Genomic DNA, 14,919 nt, shown 5'->3' on the forward strand with positions numbered 1-14,919 from the left:
GAAGATAATCCAAGTTAGATCTAGAAACACAATTCTCAGTGCCATTCTCCTTCAACAGTAAGATCTAAATCATCTGCACTTCTCAGAATGCAAGACCATAAAAGTGTTGAGATCTTACTTTGAGCCTAGAAGTGAATTCTAGTGTAGATTAATCTATTCCAGAAACAATAGTCCACAAACAATATAGGAATCTTGACTCACCACTCTGCCAAAAAGTTATTTAGTACTAAAACAGAAAAAGCTTTCTGAAAAAGAAAAAATCTGTGGTCTTGTAGAAAAGTGCTGAAATTGTGCAGACTACAGTTAGAAACTATGAAGTGAAAAACAATGATAGAAACTTAAAATACCTTCCTTCTTTTCCTGAAATAACTAACTCCCTTTACTGCCTCATTATACATCAGTGTTATTGAAGGTTCTGTAATATAATGAGAATACTTCACACATGTAAGATTTTTGAAGGTAAACAACATTTTTCATAGACCTGCATAAATGCAATGGGAACCACACAGATATTGTATTTATATTCAGCTGATAAGAAAAGTTTATTTAGCAAAGCCATTAAAGCCTGATTAAAATTTGATGGGATGATAGGATAAATGTGGTAAGTCCATTGGGGTCTGAATTGCTGCCAGTATTGATTAATACCTTTAACACCCTAGTGGGAATCCTGTCAAAAGTATATTTCAAATATAAGTCATGGGAATCAGAATAAAGCCCCAGATAACAGCTGCCATATCATTTAGATGAGTGTTTCATGTCCCTGTAAGACAAGCAAATGAAACGAGATAATGGAAAGTTGCTAAAGGATTGATTTGACTCACAAATGTACGTGGGAATTTACAAATTCTGAAGATATGAGTCCAGATTCATACCTAGCATTCACCAACGTAGTTGAATTTCCCAAGGGCGAAATGTGGCCCAGGTCTCTGTCCTGGTCACGTTAAATCAGACAAATATTTTTATATAATTGAAGATAACAGTTTGTAGATGGTAAGGGAATACATCTGGCATGGAAACCAATGTACAAGAAGTGATTACAGTGAAACTCACAAAAGAAATTGTTTTGCTGACAGTAAAAATGCAGTTTTTCCTGATATGAGGGTGGTATTAAACAACGTAAAGCCAAGAATGAGAAATGACAGAGGGGAACAGGTGTGGGTGAAGATTCAAAAAAGTGTTTGGTGAAAGGAAGAGAATGTAATAAAATTGTAACTGGTCTGTTAGCAAGTCTGTCATTTCTTTAAAGGTGAAGATAAGAAGCCTGAACTTTTATGTCAAGGCAGAAGCTCAAAGAAATGTGAAAGAAGGAGAGAGAGAGAGAATTGCAAAAACATTTCTGCTATACTTGTAAGGAAAATACTGAGATTTGGAAGGAGCAGAAAAAGGTTATGTTTTATGAAAAAAATCAGTCAAGCATGGCCTAGATTTGAAAGAGAACAAATTAAAAAAGAAAGGAATGAATGCTTGTGATTTAAAGGGGCAAAAGGTTCAGGGAAGTGTTGCAGATGACTGTGAGGTTGAAAGAATGGAAATGTGTATGATGATAAGGAAAAGGTAACATCTAGAGGTTGCAGGGGAGTGGGGGGGGGGGGCTGGTTTTGTTTGCTGCTTTGTTAGGGGGCTGTTTGTTTTGCAAAAGCAAGCCATGGGTGCCTTGTTCCAAATCCTATTTCTATAGTAAGCTAAAAAAAAAAAGTTATTCATACAGAATAAGTGCAAAGAGAATTAACTGCAACCCAGCTCAATAAAGTTGTAGTGAATTGAAGAGTTTGTATTATTAAATAAAAAGCAAAAATCAAATCCAGCGTGGTTTCAATAGGTTCAATACCAGGTAGGGTTCGTGTCATTACTTTATTAGAACAGGCTTAAAGTCTTTAATAGTCTTGTATTTTGTCTTTCCTTGCTTAATCAGTAATGATAATTTTTACTTAAATTATCTGTCACTGATATGTTTTGGGATCCTGAAAGATTCCTTGTTCTTTTTTGTAGGGGGCTGTGGAGGGAAAATCAAAGAGGTCTATGACAGGAGACTCCCTTATGTAAAATGTCTTGTTATCATGCATGTGTCTTGACCCTCAGCTGAGTGTTGTCTGCAGAACTAGCTGATTACCAGTGTCTTTGGTGGAGGCAACAAAGCAGGGTAGAGTTTACATGTGTGACATGATTAGAACAATCTGCTTTTTTTGGATAATACTTGAAGATTACAGTGTTTCAAAGAACTAACATCGGTAAGAGTGGTGAGAATGTTTAAGGGAAAAAGTTGCTATGAGTTTGTCATAAGTAGCATTTTTTTGAAGATGTGTCAGTAAGTGTGCTTTGCTTGGAGAAGGCTGTGAGATGACTGTGTTGTTCATACATGGTTCATTAAATAACAAGTGTTCTGGGTAGCATGAGGCTGTGAGGTATTCTAGCTGGCAAGGAGCATTAGTGTCCGAACTTTAGCATTCTGATAGATAGCTTAGAATAGCAGCTTTGAAATCCAACTGTGTGTATCTTAAATTTACTGTTTTGTTGATACTTTTTTCTTGTTTTGTTATAGCTGGATGCAATATTGTTAGCTGTTACCTAGTGATTGTTGTCTCTAATCTGGGATTTCAAGTACTACTGCATTTGATCTCTTCTTCCGAATGATTTTATTAAAGAACTTGAGTTATAAGGTGTTCTACAAATTACATCATCTCTACCTCTTTTGTTTGCAAAGTTTGTCTCTCTGTTTGTAGCGCATGGAGTTTAATCAAACAGCGGTGACATTTAAGAACTATTTTCTCAAAATTCTTTATAGGCAATTCAATTCAATAGTCTTCAATTTAATAGTCTGCTGTGCACACAGGATGATTTTTCCTTTTAATCTTCACTTTAAGAATGTATAAATTATTTCGTTGAGTGTAATATATATTCTAGGTGTCCATTCATTGGGTATTGCTCAATCCTGAAAGAGATAAATTAATAATATCAGGAAAGATTAACACCAAACTTTTCACTGTTTTTTTTTTAAGGTGTTTCTGTTTTTGCTTTTTTTTAACATTAATTTTACATTGTTTAAACTAAGTAAAGCTGAGTACTCATTCCTTTTTTCTTTAAACATTTATGTACCTGACTAGGTAACTGTAAGCTCAAACCCACTGATTCCTAATAGATATGCTAAAATAATTTGCTATTCAGGCATAAGCATTTTTGTGCAGCTCAGTTTATTGCTTTCTCCAATCTGCTACACTTACTGGTCTTTATGTTAGAATTCCTTACCAAATTTATTTTACCTAGGCGTATAAATTAAGCAATAGAAATGTCCTGAGTGCTTATTGTATGTAGCCTAATGCTGAAAGTGTTAAAAGAGAAAATGGAAAGTTAACTTCCTTGCAGGGGAGAGTTGTTTGTTTTTGTGTGGCTCTTCTTGCTAACATAAAAGCTTGGCTTACTGAATAATCCATGAGAAGCTAAATGTGTGTAAGCTGAGGTCACAAAAATTCTGCTGTCAGCAGTCTGCCTCATAGGATAGATAGAGCAGACTTCTGATTTAGGAGGTGCAGAAGCATTAATTTTCATTTTGGAGATGGAAAAGCAAGGCCTACCAAGACTAACCACATAGATGAGTGCAATTAACGGCATAACTCATATTTTGATGTTCAGCACCAATAGATTCCAGCAGGAGTTAAAGAGTCTACTACTTTGATGGGTCTGGGCTGAAGTGACTTCTCAGTCAGCTAGGAAGACTGGAGAAACCACGCATGACCCCATGAATTTCAGCCCAATCTTCCTTTTCAATCTAGTATGCAGAGGTTATATGGCATTATATGCAGAACAGATTTTTCTATGCATTTTCATTCTTGCTTTAAGAAATTGAGGAAAACATTCATAGTAACTGAGGGTAAAATGCATTAGATGTGGTCACTGGAATGATAATGCAGAGTGCGGAACTGCTGAAGAAGGGAATGAACTGCACAAGGAAAGATGGGGTGGCTTGTGCTGCTGAGGAAGTTAAATGAAAAAACGTGTTAGCATTGGGTGGATTGGCTGGCAGGGCTACAAATACATCTTAATTTCAAACTTGATCTAATGTCACCAGTACAAAATTCATGAAAACTGGCTGTGTTTCTTGAACTTGCATCTTTACTTGCAGAAACATGATGGCCACTTCACAGTCATCCAGCTGGTTGGCATGCTGCGGGGAATTGCATCTGGCATGAAGTACCTCTCAGACATGGGCTATGTACACCGTGATCTGGCAGCCCGTAATATTTTGGTCAACAGCAACCTCATGTGTAAAGTCTCTGACTTTGGTTTGTCACGAGTGTTGGAGGATGATCCGGAAGCTGCTTACACAACCAGCGTAAGTTTGTCTTATCTGTTTTGAACAGTCTGTTGCCTTGTGCCCCTTTTCTTTCAGATTTATCTATGCCCTAGGAATAATAGTATGAATTGGCTGACTTTGTTCATTTATCAGTTTGTGTGGTTTAATAACCCTGCCAATTTATTGAAGGGAAGTTGTCTTAATTTTTTGTTATGTGAGAGGAACTTACAATAATATTTTGCAAAATTATTTTAAGCAAATGTACAGCTGTAACTGGGAAACTTTTCTGTTCTTGTTTTTTATTTTTACTTTTTTTTTATGTCCTTTCCTCTGCTGCTTTCCTATGTTCACTTACAAAGATATGCACACACAAAAAGGGAGGAGGACCTCTCTCTGCTTCATCTGATGGAAGTCTTGCATCTTAAATTGAAATTTTAGTTTATTTTGATTTAGCTTACCTTCAACTGGAGTATGTAGGACCTTTCTGTCAGGGTTTAACTCTCATCTCATTAATACTTAAAAATTCATCATGCAATACAAGGAAGTTTGTTTTTGTAACTATGAATCATAGAATCATAGAATTAGCTAGGTTGGAAAAGACCTACAAGATCACCCAGTCCAACCATGCCCCTACCACCAACATAACCCCACTAAACCAGGTCTCTCAACGCTATATCTAAACGTTTCTTGAACACCTCCAGGGACGGTGACTCAACCACCTCCCTGGGCAGCTTGTTCCAGCGTCTGACCACTCTTTCAGAAAAGTAGTATTTCCTAATGTCCAGCCTAAATCTCCCCTGGCGCAACTTGAAGCCATTCCCCCTCGTCCTGTCACTAGTTATAGAAATGTTTTTCTTTTTCCTTCCAGACCTGACTTTTCTTTTCCCCGGCTAATTATGAGCACCTCTTTTTCCTACTGCACAAAACATCAGGGTTTCATAGTGCATGCACCTGACACTTGTGCCTCGAACGAGGCTACAGCGTGTGGCCCTGTTGTTATCAGAATATAAACCATTCAGTGATAATAGGTGAGCTTTAAGGGCTAAGGGAGTCTGTCAAATCCTTCATTACAGTAGTTAGTGTATTATAACCTACTATAGGGAACATGTGTTGTAGATAGCACACGGAGAAAGATTAGCAAATTAAATTGTCAATATTTTAAATCAAAACGTTTAAGTGTGTTTCAGTACTACCAGAAAGAACTGCGGTCAGTGTTCCTTTTATGTATGGTGCCAGTTCAGTGCATTCCTTAGAATCTGTTTCACGAGTAGAAAAGTCATTGCAGAATCACTCAGCTTACGTTCTTCGAAGGCCTAATGCTGCTCTGCCATCTCGCATTCTTTCTCCAGCCCTGCCCCCAACTCCAGCTTCTCCTGTGGACTGTTGAGCAACAGCACTCACAAAAAAAACATCATTGAGATGTCACGTCAGTTTGTCAAACCGCGCCTTTGTCAGTTTCTAAAGCTTGAGCTTCCTGGGGGAGAACTTTGCTCTACCATATTCCCAACTAATAACAAAAGCATGATGCTCGTTAAAGACATTAACAGTTAGCAAGTTCCTTTTTCTCCAGTTTAGCTGACACTGTGGTTCTCTGTGGACGATGAAATGGCTTGTTTTGCATGACTTTGAAATGACAAGACTTTGCAGTGCAGCACTGAAGTATCAGAAGTGATGCAAGCAGTTTGCCGAGGTATTGATAACGTTCAACCGCTGCCCGGAGCCGTGACAGTACATTGGTGATTTCACTTCTGATCATTTTAAATGTCTTCACTGCGAGTCACTAATATCCTCATAACAAATACAGTGGGGGGAAAATCAGATCCTATGTGAATTCCTGAAGTTAGTGTTGCACTGAAGTTCAGGCTTAAGCTAACAAAGTGCTTACTTACCTTTAAGGATGACTAATTGCAGTGACCTTCATTTATACACTTTGTTTTGCTGGATGGTGAGTTTGTGTGTATTAAAGTCATGCTCTCAGTGCATCAGCAGAGTTGTGTGGCTGCTGCTGTTTTGAAAGATACCGTCACAAAACATCTGTGAAAGAAGAATGTTTTTGACGTTAGTTCCATTGCGTCTATGAGTAGAAAAATTAATTGCTTCAAGTCAAGAAGTTCTAGGCCTTGTCCTCCGATATTGTTAGATACAAGATTGATTTTCACAAATGCTTGTGATTGCATTTTAATTTCTCTGAAGAAAGAAAAAAGTAGAAATGTATTGTGCAGTTACTGTTTAACAGAATTCCCCCCTACACCCAATAGGAAGCACTGGTTTTATGTTACTGATGTCGTAAGTTATAGCATATATTCCAGATTCTGCTTTATACACTTAATATTACCTGTCGTGACACATTTTTAAAATAATAATGTAAAACTATCACAGTAATTAAAAGTTTAAAATGAGTAATATATAACCATATCATATCTATGGGTCAACAAAAAAGGCAGAAAAGGTTTTGTGCAGTGAACTGATTTGGGCAAATTTTCCAAAAAATACTGATCTATTTTTTTAAATGATATTTTGGAGGCCTCTTCTACACGGCCCTACTTTTTCTTCTGTGTGTTTTTAAACACTGAAAAGCCAGGGGAGGCAATATCAGCACTGATACTGAGTGCTGTGCAAACAGGAGAAGTAATAAACTATATTCTGAAATCAGCTATCAGGGTTCAGAAATTAGGAAGGGCAAGGTTGACTGCATTTAAGTTTTAAAGGAAGATAAGACATAAGACTTTTCTTCTTACAGGAAGAAAAAGGCTCTCGTCAAAGGAATTGATACTTCTGGGTGTTGTGGGCCTGATTCTCAATGACGCTGATTATCAAGGTATTTGTTTGTGTTACATATCACCTATGAAATGGTAATGGTTTTGTAAATCTATTTAAGGATTATGCTTCTATTCATGGCAAAAAAAAACCCACAAGTTTTTGTTTTATTTTCTTTGTTGTCGCAGCTATGGAGGCAGATTCCCAAGAGACTGGAAGCAAATTGATCCAATCTATGCTATTTTACAACTTTTACTTTAATAATTGTTTTAACTTCCCAGATTCCATTTTCTGTTTCAGTTTCCAAGTCTTTAGGTTGGGTGGGTACTTCCGAAAATCTTGAGAGCTCTAGGCTCTTAATACGGACTTAATCCTCTTCACACTTTCTAATCTTCCTATTTCCAATGTATTCCTTCCTGCCCCTGTGCAGGACCAGCACAGCAGTGCTGTAGGAGCCAGAAATATTCTCTACACACAATGGGAATTCCCCTGTGCTAGGACACTTCCCCATTCTTAGGCCACCCAAGCAGCTTAAAGGAAGGTGGTCAGTAGACCTGTGCTGTTGCTGGGTGCAAATATTGTATATTTGAGAAGAACTTACAATTGGCTGAAAGGAGAACGTATCTTAGAGATGAGGTCAAGGCTGAAGGAGTCCTGGAATGTGGAACAGCTGTAACAGATGACGGTAGGAAAAGTAAGCTCGGATTCCAGATTTTATATTTGAAAACCCCGGACTGCCTTTTCAATTAGGAACTTAATCTTGGTTTTGTTTAGTATTTCTCTGTCCCTTGTGATCCCCACTTTACAAATACACTCCAGTGACTGCGAAGCAATCAGAGACCCTAGCAGTAATTCCACAGCGTTTACACACAGGTGACTACACAAAACAGTTATGAGTTATAAAGAAGTTCCAGATGTTTTTAAATAAGTTTGGTTACTGTTAAAACCACTTTAAAAGCTAACCTTCAAAGATACATTTACAGTAGGAAGAAAGCCTGTATTTAAAAGACATGGTAGAGCGTCAGCAGCGTGGGAGACATTTTTGTCATGGGTATCTATTCTTACAACTTCACGGCAGGCCAAGAGGAAAGCTTATCTATACAGATTTGATAATAAGTAAAGGCAACCGACCCATTTCTTGTGCTTATACACTATGCTGATCTCTTTTCCCACTGTCTTGCTTCTTAATCACAATATTCTTTTAACGAAAGGAAAGGTCATTTTACTGTCCAAACGCTGTGTGTTTAGAAGCACATTCTGCATCACTCGCACAAAGCGAGCAATATAATAGATTGTAGCTGATTGAAAAAATGTGCTGAAATCAGTAGGTTCTTAAGAAAACATTATCTGCTGCTTATTATTTTAGTTACTTTTTGCTTGGGTTCTATAGCCAGAAAGCTGGTGTTAATCTTGTCTCCCTCCTGTTATAGACAGCCCTATCCAGATCCCTTTGATGTCAGTGGAAAGAATCCCATTTTTCGTGGCCTTTGAACCAGATGTAGTAAAAGGCAACTGATCATGTTGTATAGTGTGCAATTGGGTAACTTGTTTAAAGGAGGAGAGTTGTGTTACCTATTTCTCTTTTCCTGCTGCTTTGTTATTTTTAATACTTGTGTGCTATCAGAAGTGAAGTAGATACTTGGTAAACGCTGAAGAGGACAAGTGTCCCTGCTCTGACCATATTACAGTATTTAGATGAAGGCAAAGTAAGGGAAGAGCTATATGGCTGTTTTTTCAGCCTCCATAGCAATAGAGCAGTGGCACACATATTTAATGATTCCTGCTTGTTTCAGCTGTTGTGAAATTTAGGAAGGAGTTTGCATAAGATAGCATATCCTGCTGTTGTAATGTGCTGGAGACAGAGCTCAGATCTCTGGATAAGGAATGCTGCATAAACACTAAGTGCTGTTATCAATGCCTACCACTCTCCCCAGGATCTGAACCTGACCTTACTTCCTGGATCCAAACAATCTCTGTCTGTGGAAATAACGTGATTTTATAAGAATACAGTTTACTGTTTTGTTACCTGTTTCATATAACCACATTGCACAGGAATCTCTTATTTTCACAGGCATTTATTCAAATGCGGGCATGTTCCAAAAGAAAGAGAATTCCTTATCAAAATATGATCAAGCCGAACACTTCTGTGTTTGTAAAGAATGGTGACTGAGAGCTGCCAGCAAGAAGATGGAGGCTGAAAACTGGGGTGGTTGTGTCACCAGAGGAACTTGGCACATTTACAAGATGAGGAAGGCAGAGGGGCAGACCACTTGTGAGGGCTGCCCTATTCCTGGAGATGCACTGGCAGAAGGGGTGATGAGAAGAGGGAGTGGTGTGCACTTAGGAGGATTTGGGTTCTGTCCTCCCTCAGCAGCCTGATAGGATATTTGTGGTCAGTTGCTTGTGGCGTGAGTGATAAGAAGAAATAAGGAAAGGGAGGTGTAAAAGTAAGATGGAGGACAGTGGCTAGAGACTAGGTATGCCTTGAAGATATGGCTGGCCCTCAGGCTATTATCCAAAAAGTGAAATTTGTGTGCTTTTCTAACAGCACTTTCTAGAGAGCTCCACTTCTTGGAGTGCCCTTGTCTGAAGCCTGTATGGGTGCCTTTGAAGAAGGCATATTTTGCTTTCACTGGAAAGCCAAAGAATCAGAAATCCTGAGTCAGCTGTCCTGTGTGGAGCAGAGTCTGCAGGAAGAAGCCACTACCAGGGATACACTGGACTGCTGGAGAGGTGGGAGTCTGCCATTGCCATTGCTGTGCTCCTAGGAAATAGATGAAGCAACAGCATGAGGTGTACTAGAGCACTGCAGTGATGCTTCTTTTTACAGTTGCCTTTGTTCAGAGACATGGCTTTGTTGGAATAACAGCCTAATGCCTGTGTTACCAATGATGTGGTTCCTAGTCCTTCTGGCTGTGAAGGGGGCTTTACAACATCTGCTGGGTTTTGAATTGAGAAATTGGATTTTGCAGATATGTTTGATCTATTCATGTGGCAACAATTCCCATTTGCCTTGTTAATCAGTTTTGTTTTGTTTTTTTCTTAGTGTGGTTTAGTGATCAGATGCGGGAGCATCCTTTTACAAATCTGTCAGTGAGGTAGCTGTCTTATAACAGCCAGCCTTGTTACATCATATGAGCAGTCTGGAACAAAGGTTAATAACATGTATACTAGAAAAAATGTGCACATCAGTAACAGAAACCTGATTTGTTTTGTATGATGCACCCAGGTGGGTAAGACTGTGAAAGTGTATATAGCAATCAGTAAACTGTGTGCTAATTATTCATTTACCTGTATGAAATCCAAACAGGCTGGTCATAAATACTTTTTTTTGAGGGGTTGAAATCTCCATTTCATATTTGTACTAAACAACATTAGTTAGAGCCTGTTTCTGATGCTGTCTTGCAGAGTAGTATAAATAGGAGTTCTGCTGCAGTTGCCAGCTACTAATGAAGTTAGTGTGCTCTTATTGAAACTTCTTGGTAAATCTGATTTTGAATACAAGTCCAGGTCTGACCATTTCTTCTTCTGGAGGATCAACAGCTGAGATCCATCAGCCTAGCAACAATCTTGACACCATGTTTGAATATATGACCTTTCCTCTCCCCAAGTAACTTATCTCTCACTAAGAAAAGACTTCCAGAGAGAAATAAACAAGTGTCTGCCTGTATGAAGTAGTAAAGGGAAAATAAAATGATAAATGAACCTTTATTATTTAAACAGTGTGACATGACAAACTGCAAGTGCTGCTCACACCTAGCCCTCTGAGAGCAGCTTTCTTTGTTGATAAGCTTTGGTTGAACCTGAACCTTTAGTAACTGAAGCTAGCTTTGCACATACATTATGTACTGGCATGATATCATAATCCTCCAGATTTTCTTCAGACCATTCATGAAATCACACAAATGTCTGAACACAAAGACAGCACCAATATGGGCGTCAGTGTTGTGAGGATTCTGATGTAGTCACCCAGGAATATTCAAATTTGGTGCAGAGGCTGTGTAAGCAAAATCATTCTAATACCTGGAGGGACCGTGTGTATGGGTAACAAGCAATGGCATGAAAACTGGGATAATAACCACAGATCGTGTGTGTGGGTTATGTGGCCTAGGGCTGGTGCGGGTTTAAGTAAATGAGGTTAAGGAAGCTCATGCATTGCCAGAGTGTGCTATGCTCTAACTCCTTCTGCAGTGCTTGTATGATGTACAGTTACTTTTGTACGTCATAAAACGTCCATTTAGGTGTGTGTTGTGGGCTTAGAACACCTTATGGTGCAGAGTTTGCCATTCAGAGCCAGATTACAGGGTCATTATGCAGTTTCCAGAAGTTGTCCTCTGTAGGCGGGAGATGCTGTTGGTAAAAAAGAGGTGGTATAGGAATTTCATTATCATAACTACCTTGGATATCTATCTGTGGGCATACTGTGTTTAGTCTGATTTGGTGGAAGTACAAATGGCAGCATCCTTTTTGATGGTTCAAGAGGAACAGCTATTTCCAGAAGAGGTTGAAGTCAGCAAAATAAACGCACGCGGTTACGAGATGAATATAAGTCTAATGGAACAAGGGAATTCTTAATGTACTTAACTGTTCTCATTGACATGATTGTACTTATTCTCAAAGGTCTTGACCACACACACATTCAGTTGAATAACATATGTCTAATAATAACAACAATGAAATACTTCAGACTTTGCAGAAATTCCATACATTTTGTACATTTAAGTCATAAATTGTCTTCTGGATGGGTGAAACATCAGGTTAGGAGGGGAAGAGGAGTAAGCATACCATACAAACTGCATACAAGTTTTGGGTGCAACTGATACAGCTTTTCTCCTTTTCACATTCTCCACAACTGCATTTTCCCCTGTCTTGTCAGAGCTGGTAAAGCAAGTGGTAGTAAACTGAGTGGTAAGACAGGGATGGGTGCTAAAAGAATGTTCTTTTCCAGTTAGTAGAGAAAAATACTGGGATATTAACTGAAATAGGACAATGAGGGTAGCAATGTTTAGTAAGAAAATAGGAAAGATAATGTGGAAAACCAAGAGACAAGGAAATGGAAAAAGAGAAAGTCAGTTAACTGATTTTTCACAGAAGTACCTTTTCTATATAAGTACAACCAAAACCAAAAAATAAAGTAATACAATAGGAGAATTAATGGGATAAGTAGAGAAAAGGAATAAAGAAACAGGATGGAAGAAGAAAACGAGATGCTAATCTGTTCCTAAGGGTCAAGTATATCCCTCTAACAGTCAACATAGCTACAATTTTGCTTCTACTTTTGCCTCTAAGTGCTTCTGTAAAGTAAATAGCTAACCAGGCACCAGGCTGTTTAGGTTAGTTGATTGCTATTTGAGCTTCCTAGGTATTATGCTATCTCCCTGGCAAAAATTCTTCAGCTGCAAATATTTTTAGGCCTTGGTTGTGCTGTTGTTAAGGTCACAGAGAAGAGAGGCAATTGGAGAATATTTCTGAGTAGTGGTACTTTTCGTGATTTTAGACAATGCATTGTGATAAGCATTAAAATAACGTTGGGGTAAACTGGAACAAAAGGCAAGTTCAAAAAGTTATTTTCTCGGTTGAAGAACTTAGTGGGGGAGGGAACGAAGAAGGGCTGGAATTTGTACAACTCTTTAGCAGTCTGGCTGTGTTCTTTTGTCAGTGTTTTTATTGACTTTCAGTTCCAAAGAAACAATGATGCTTCAAGCTGTTCTCTGAAGTCTGGATATACCTTGGTGAGCTGAGACAGAATGCGTCACAGCTGGTAGCAAGGGCTAGATGTGTATACACACATTTGAGCTACAAGAACAAAAGAGTTGTGGTAATGCTCTTCTCACTCTGAAGTGCGATTGTTTCCATGTCTTTGAGTTTTGAATAACGGGGCTTCACACGTTATAAGGGCCATAAAAAAAAGTGATTGTTTGTGGCTGTGAAATAATTTATTGTTGTGTTGAAAATTTTCTCTCTCACTGGTTTATGTTTTCTCAGACTTGGAATAGAGAGTTAGGAGATGGACTTTCTGCTTGTGATATCTGCCGTTTTGAAAAGAAGGAGAGACCTAACGTCTGTACAAGTTGAAGTTAAATTGTAGTGGCTATGTGTTATAGAAGTATCTAACTGAGGAGGACAAAGTACTCGTCTTCATTTTGTGATTACTCAGAATCTAGGGACAATGATTTTATATATCCATCATAAAATGATGGGTAGAAGATCACTCTCTTACTACAAGGTAGCTATAACTGTAGACTCCAGTTAAATAGAATAAAATATGAAATTGATAATGAGTGTCAGTTTTTCATTCGACAACTAGTTTAATAGGTGTCTGATCAGATACAGTTTCTATCACATACTTTTATTTACTTTCATTTACTTGGTGAAGAGATGCCTGGGTTATTAATAAAACATAACTAACTATTGCTTTAATATGTTTGCTTAGAATAGTTCAAATAGTTTATGTTTGACATTCTCAAAATTCACCAGGACCTTAAGATTTGCAGAATATAATGAAAATGCAAAAAAAGAATTGGCATGAAGTGTAAGGACGGCTGTGCAAGTGAAGTTAGTTACGCTTCTAGAAACTGGCCACCCAAGAAGATCTGACAGAGAAAGTAAAGTATTAATAACATTATTAATCTACTGAGTTTTACTGCCAGTAAAACAAGTAGAGAAAGCAAGATCAGAGAGAAGTTATAAGGCAGCAACACAAATAACATAAGAGATTTACAGTTGTCAGAAAGATTACATGTGTGGTTCCTGTTAGCAAACTGTGAGTATATACAGGCAGAGCAGCTATGTGCCATGTCTAGATATTGCAGCTTGCAGTGGGATAAAGGGCGTAGCATCATTTAAACTGAGAATGTTTCTCTTAAATTCCCTGTGATTATTTATTAGAACCATCAGAAAACATTTTTCATGGGTTTTGGCAGAGGGAAGGGGAAGCTGAATTTTGAATTAATTAAATGGATTTCTTCCACTCTTACTCTGCAAAGTTCTGGTACCATGGCACTGTGCCATTGTTACTTCTCTGGGAAAATGTATGTATATATTTTATCAAACAGTTTCTATCATTTCAGAATATCTCAACCAATTGAGACTGTCGTTCATGAAAAGCTTAGGTCATAGTTTAAACTGTTCCTGTAAAACCACTCCTTTCCAGTCCAGCACCAGTCAGGGCAATGCCACATCATGCATTGTAATTCTCTAGTGTACTTTCTGCACGTATTCACATCAGTGCTTTGGTAGAAACAAATTAAGCTTTAATTAAGGGATACATATTATTTCTAATGCAGAATGAAAATTCTGCTCCAAGTCTGTGGTTTTCTATTAAGGTTCAGATTTAGTTGCCAGTTTTTGGTGAACACTTTTCTCTTAAGCACTATTTTACTTTGTTGTTCTTGCCTTCATGACACTCACCATGGCTTTCTCAGCTTAATAATCAGCATTAGTTTTCAGTATAATTTCTCAGTGATAAAAAAAAAAACAGACTGTAAAAGCTACGCAGACCTCCCTGGAAATCATATGAAGCTGCTTCATTTATTATTTCTTTTCCATTTAGATTATAGCATTGACTTAAAGGGCCAAAACAGAAGAAGGATGTGATTGCTAGAGGTACTGCATGTGCATAAGAAGCAGCAATTCCTACCTCCTCCATTCCTGGTCAAGACAGTAGGCTTGCACAGTTGGGAATCTGAAGGCCCAGCAGCTCTGACGATTTCAAAAAGATTGTCTAAAAAAGGAAAATACCGTGAGACCCTCTTGCTTGACATCAAATAGAATAAATAACTCATAGGAACTCTTTTTATACAGAACGTGTTCACTATGAACAAGGTCAAAGTAAATACAATATCTTAGGCATTAACTTCAACACAGAAGACTTT

The 14,919-nt window shown here is 38.1% G+C and overlaps 1 protein-coding gene across 10 annotated transcripts in view; it reads left to right on the forward strand.

The window, feature by feature from the left end:
• EPHA6 (EPH receptor A6) overlaps positions 1–14,919 on the forward strand; it is a 510,917-nt gene that overhangs the window by 429,999 nt on the left and 65,999 nt on the right. For all 10 annotated transcript variants that reach the window (XM_021401686.1, XM_021401644.1, XM_021401659.1 and 7 more), the window contains one exon: positions 4,118–4,327. In XM_021401686.1, the coding sequence (XP_021257361.1) occupies positions 4,118–4,327 (210 nt within the window). The remainder of the gene's footprint in view (positions 1–4,117; positions 4,328–14,919) is intronic.

The sequence above is a fragment of the Numida meleagris genome, chromosome 1, assembly GCF_002078875.1.
Source record: "Numida meleagris isolate 19003 breed g44 Domestic line chromosome 1, NumMel1.0, whole genome shotgun sequence".
Classification (NCBI taxonomy): Eukaryota; Metazoa; Chordata; class Aves; order Galliformes; family Numididae; genus Numida; species Numida meleagris.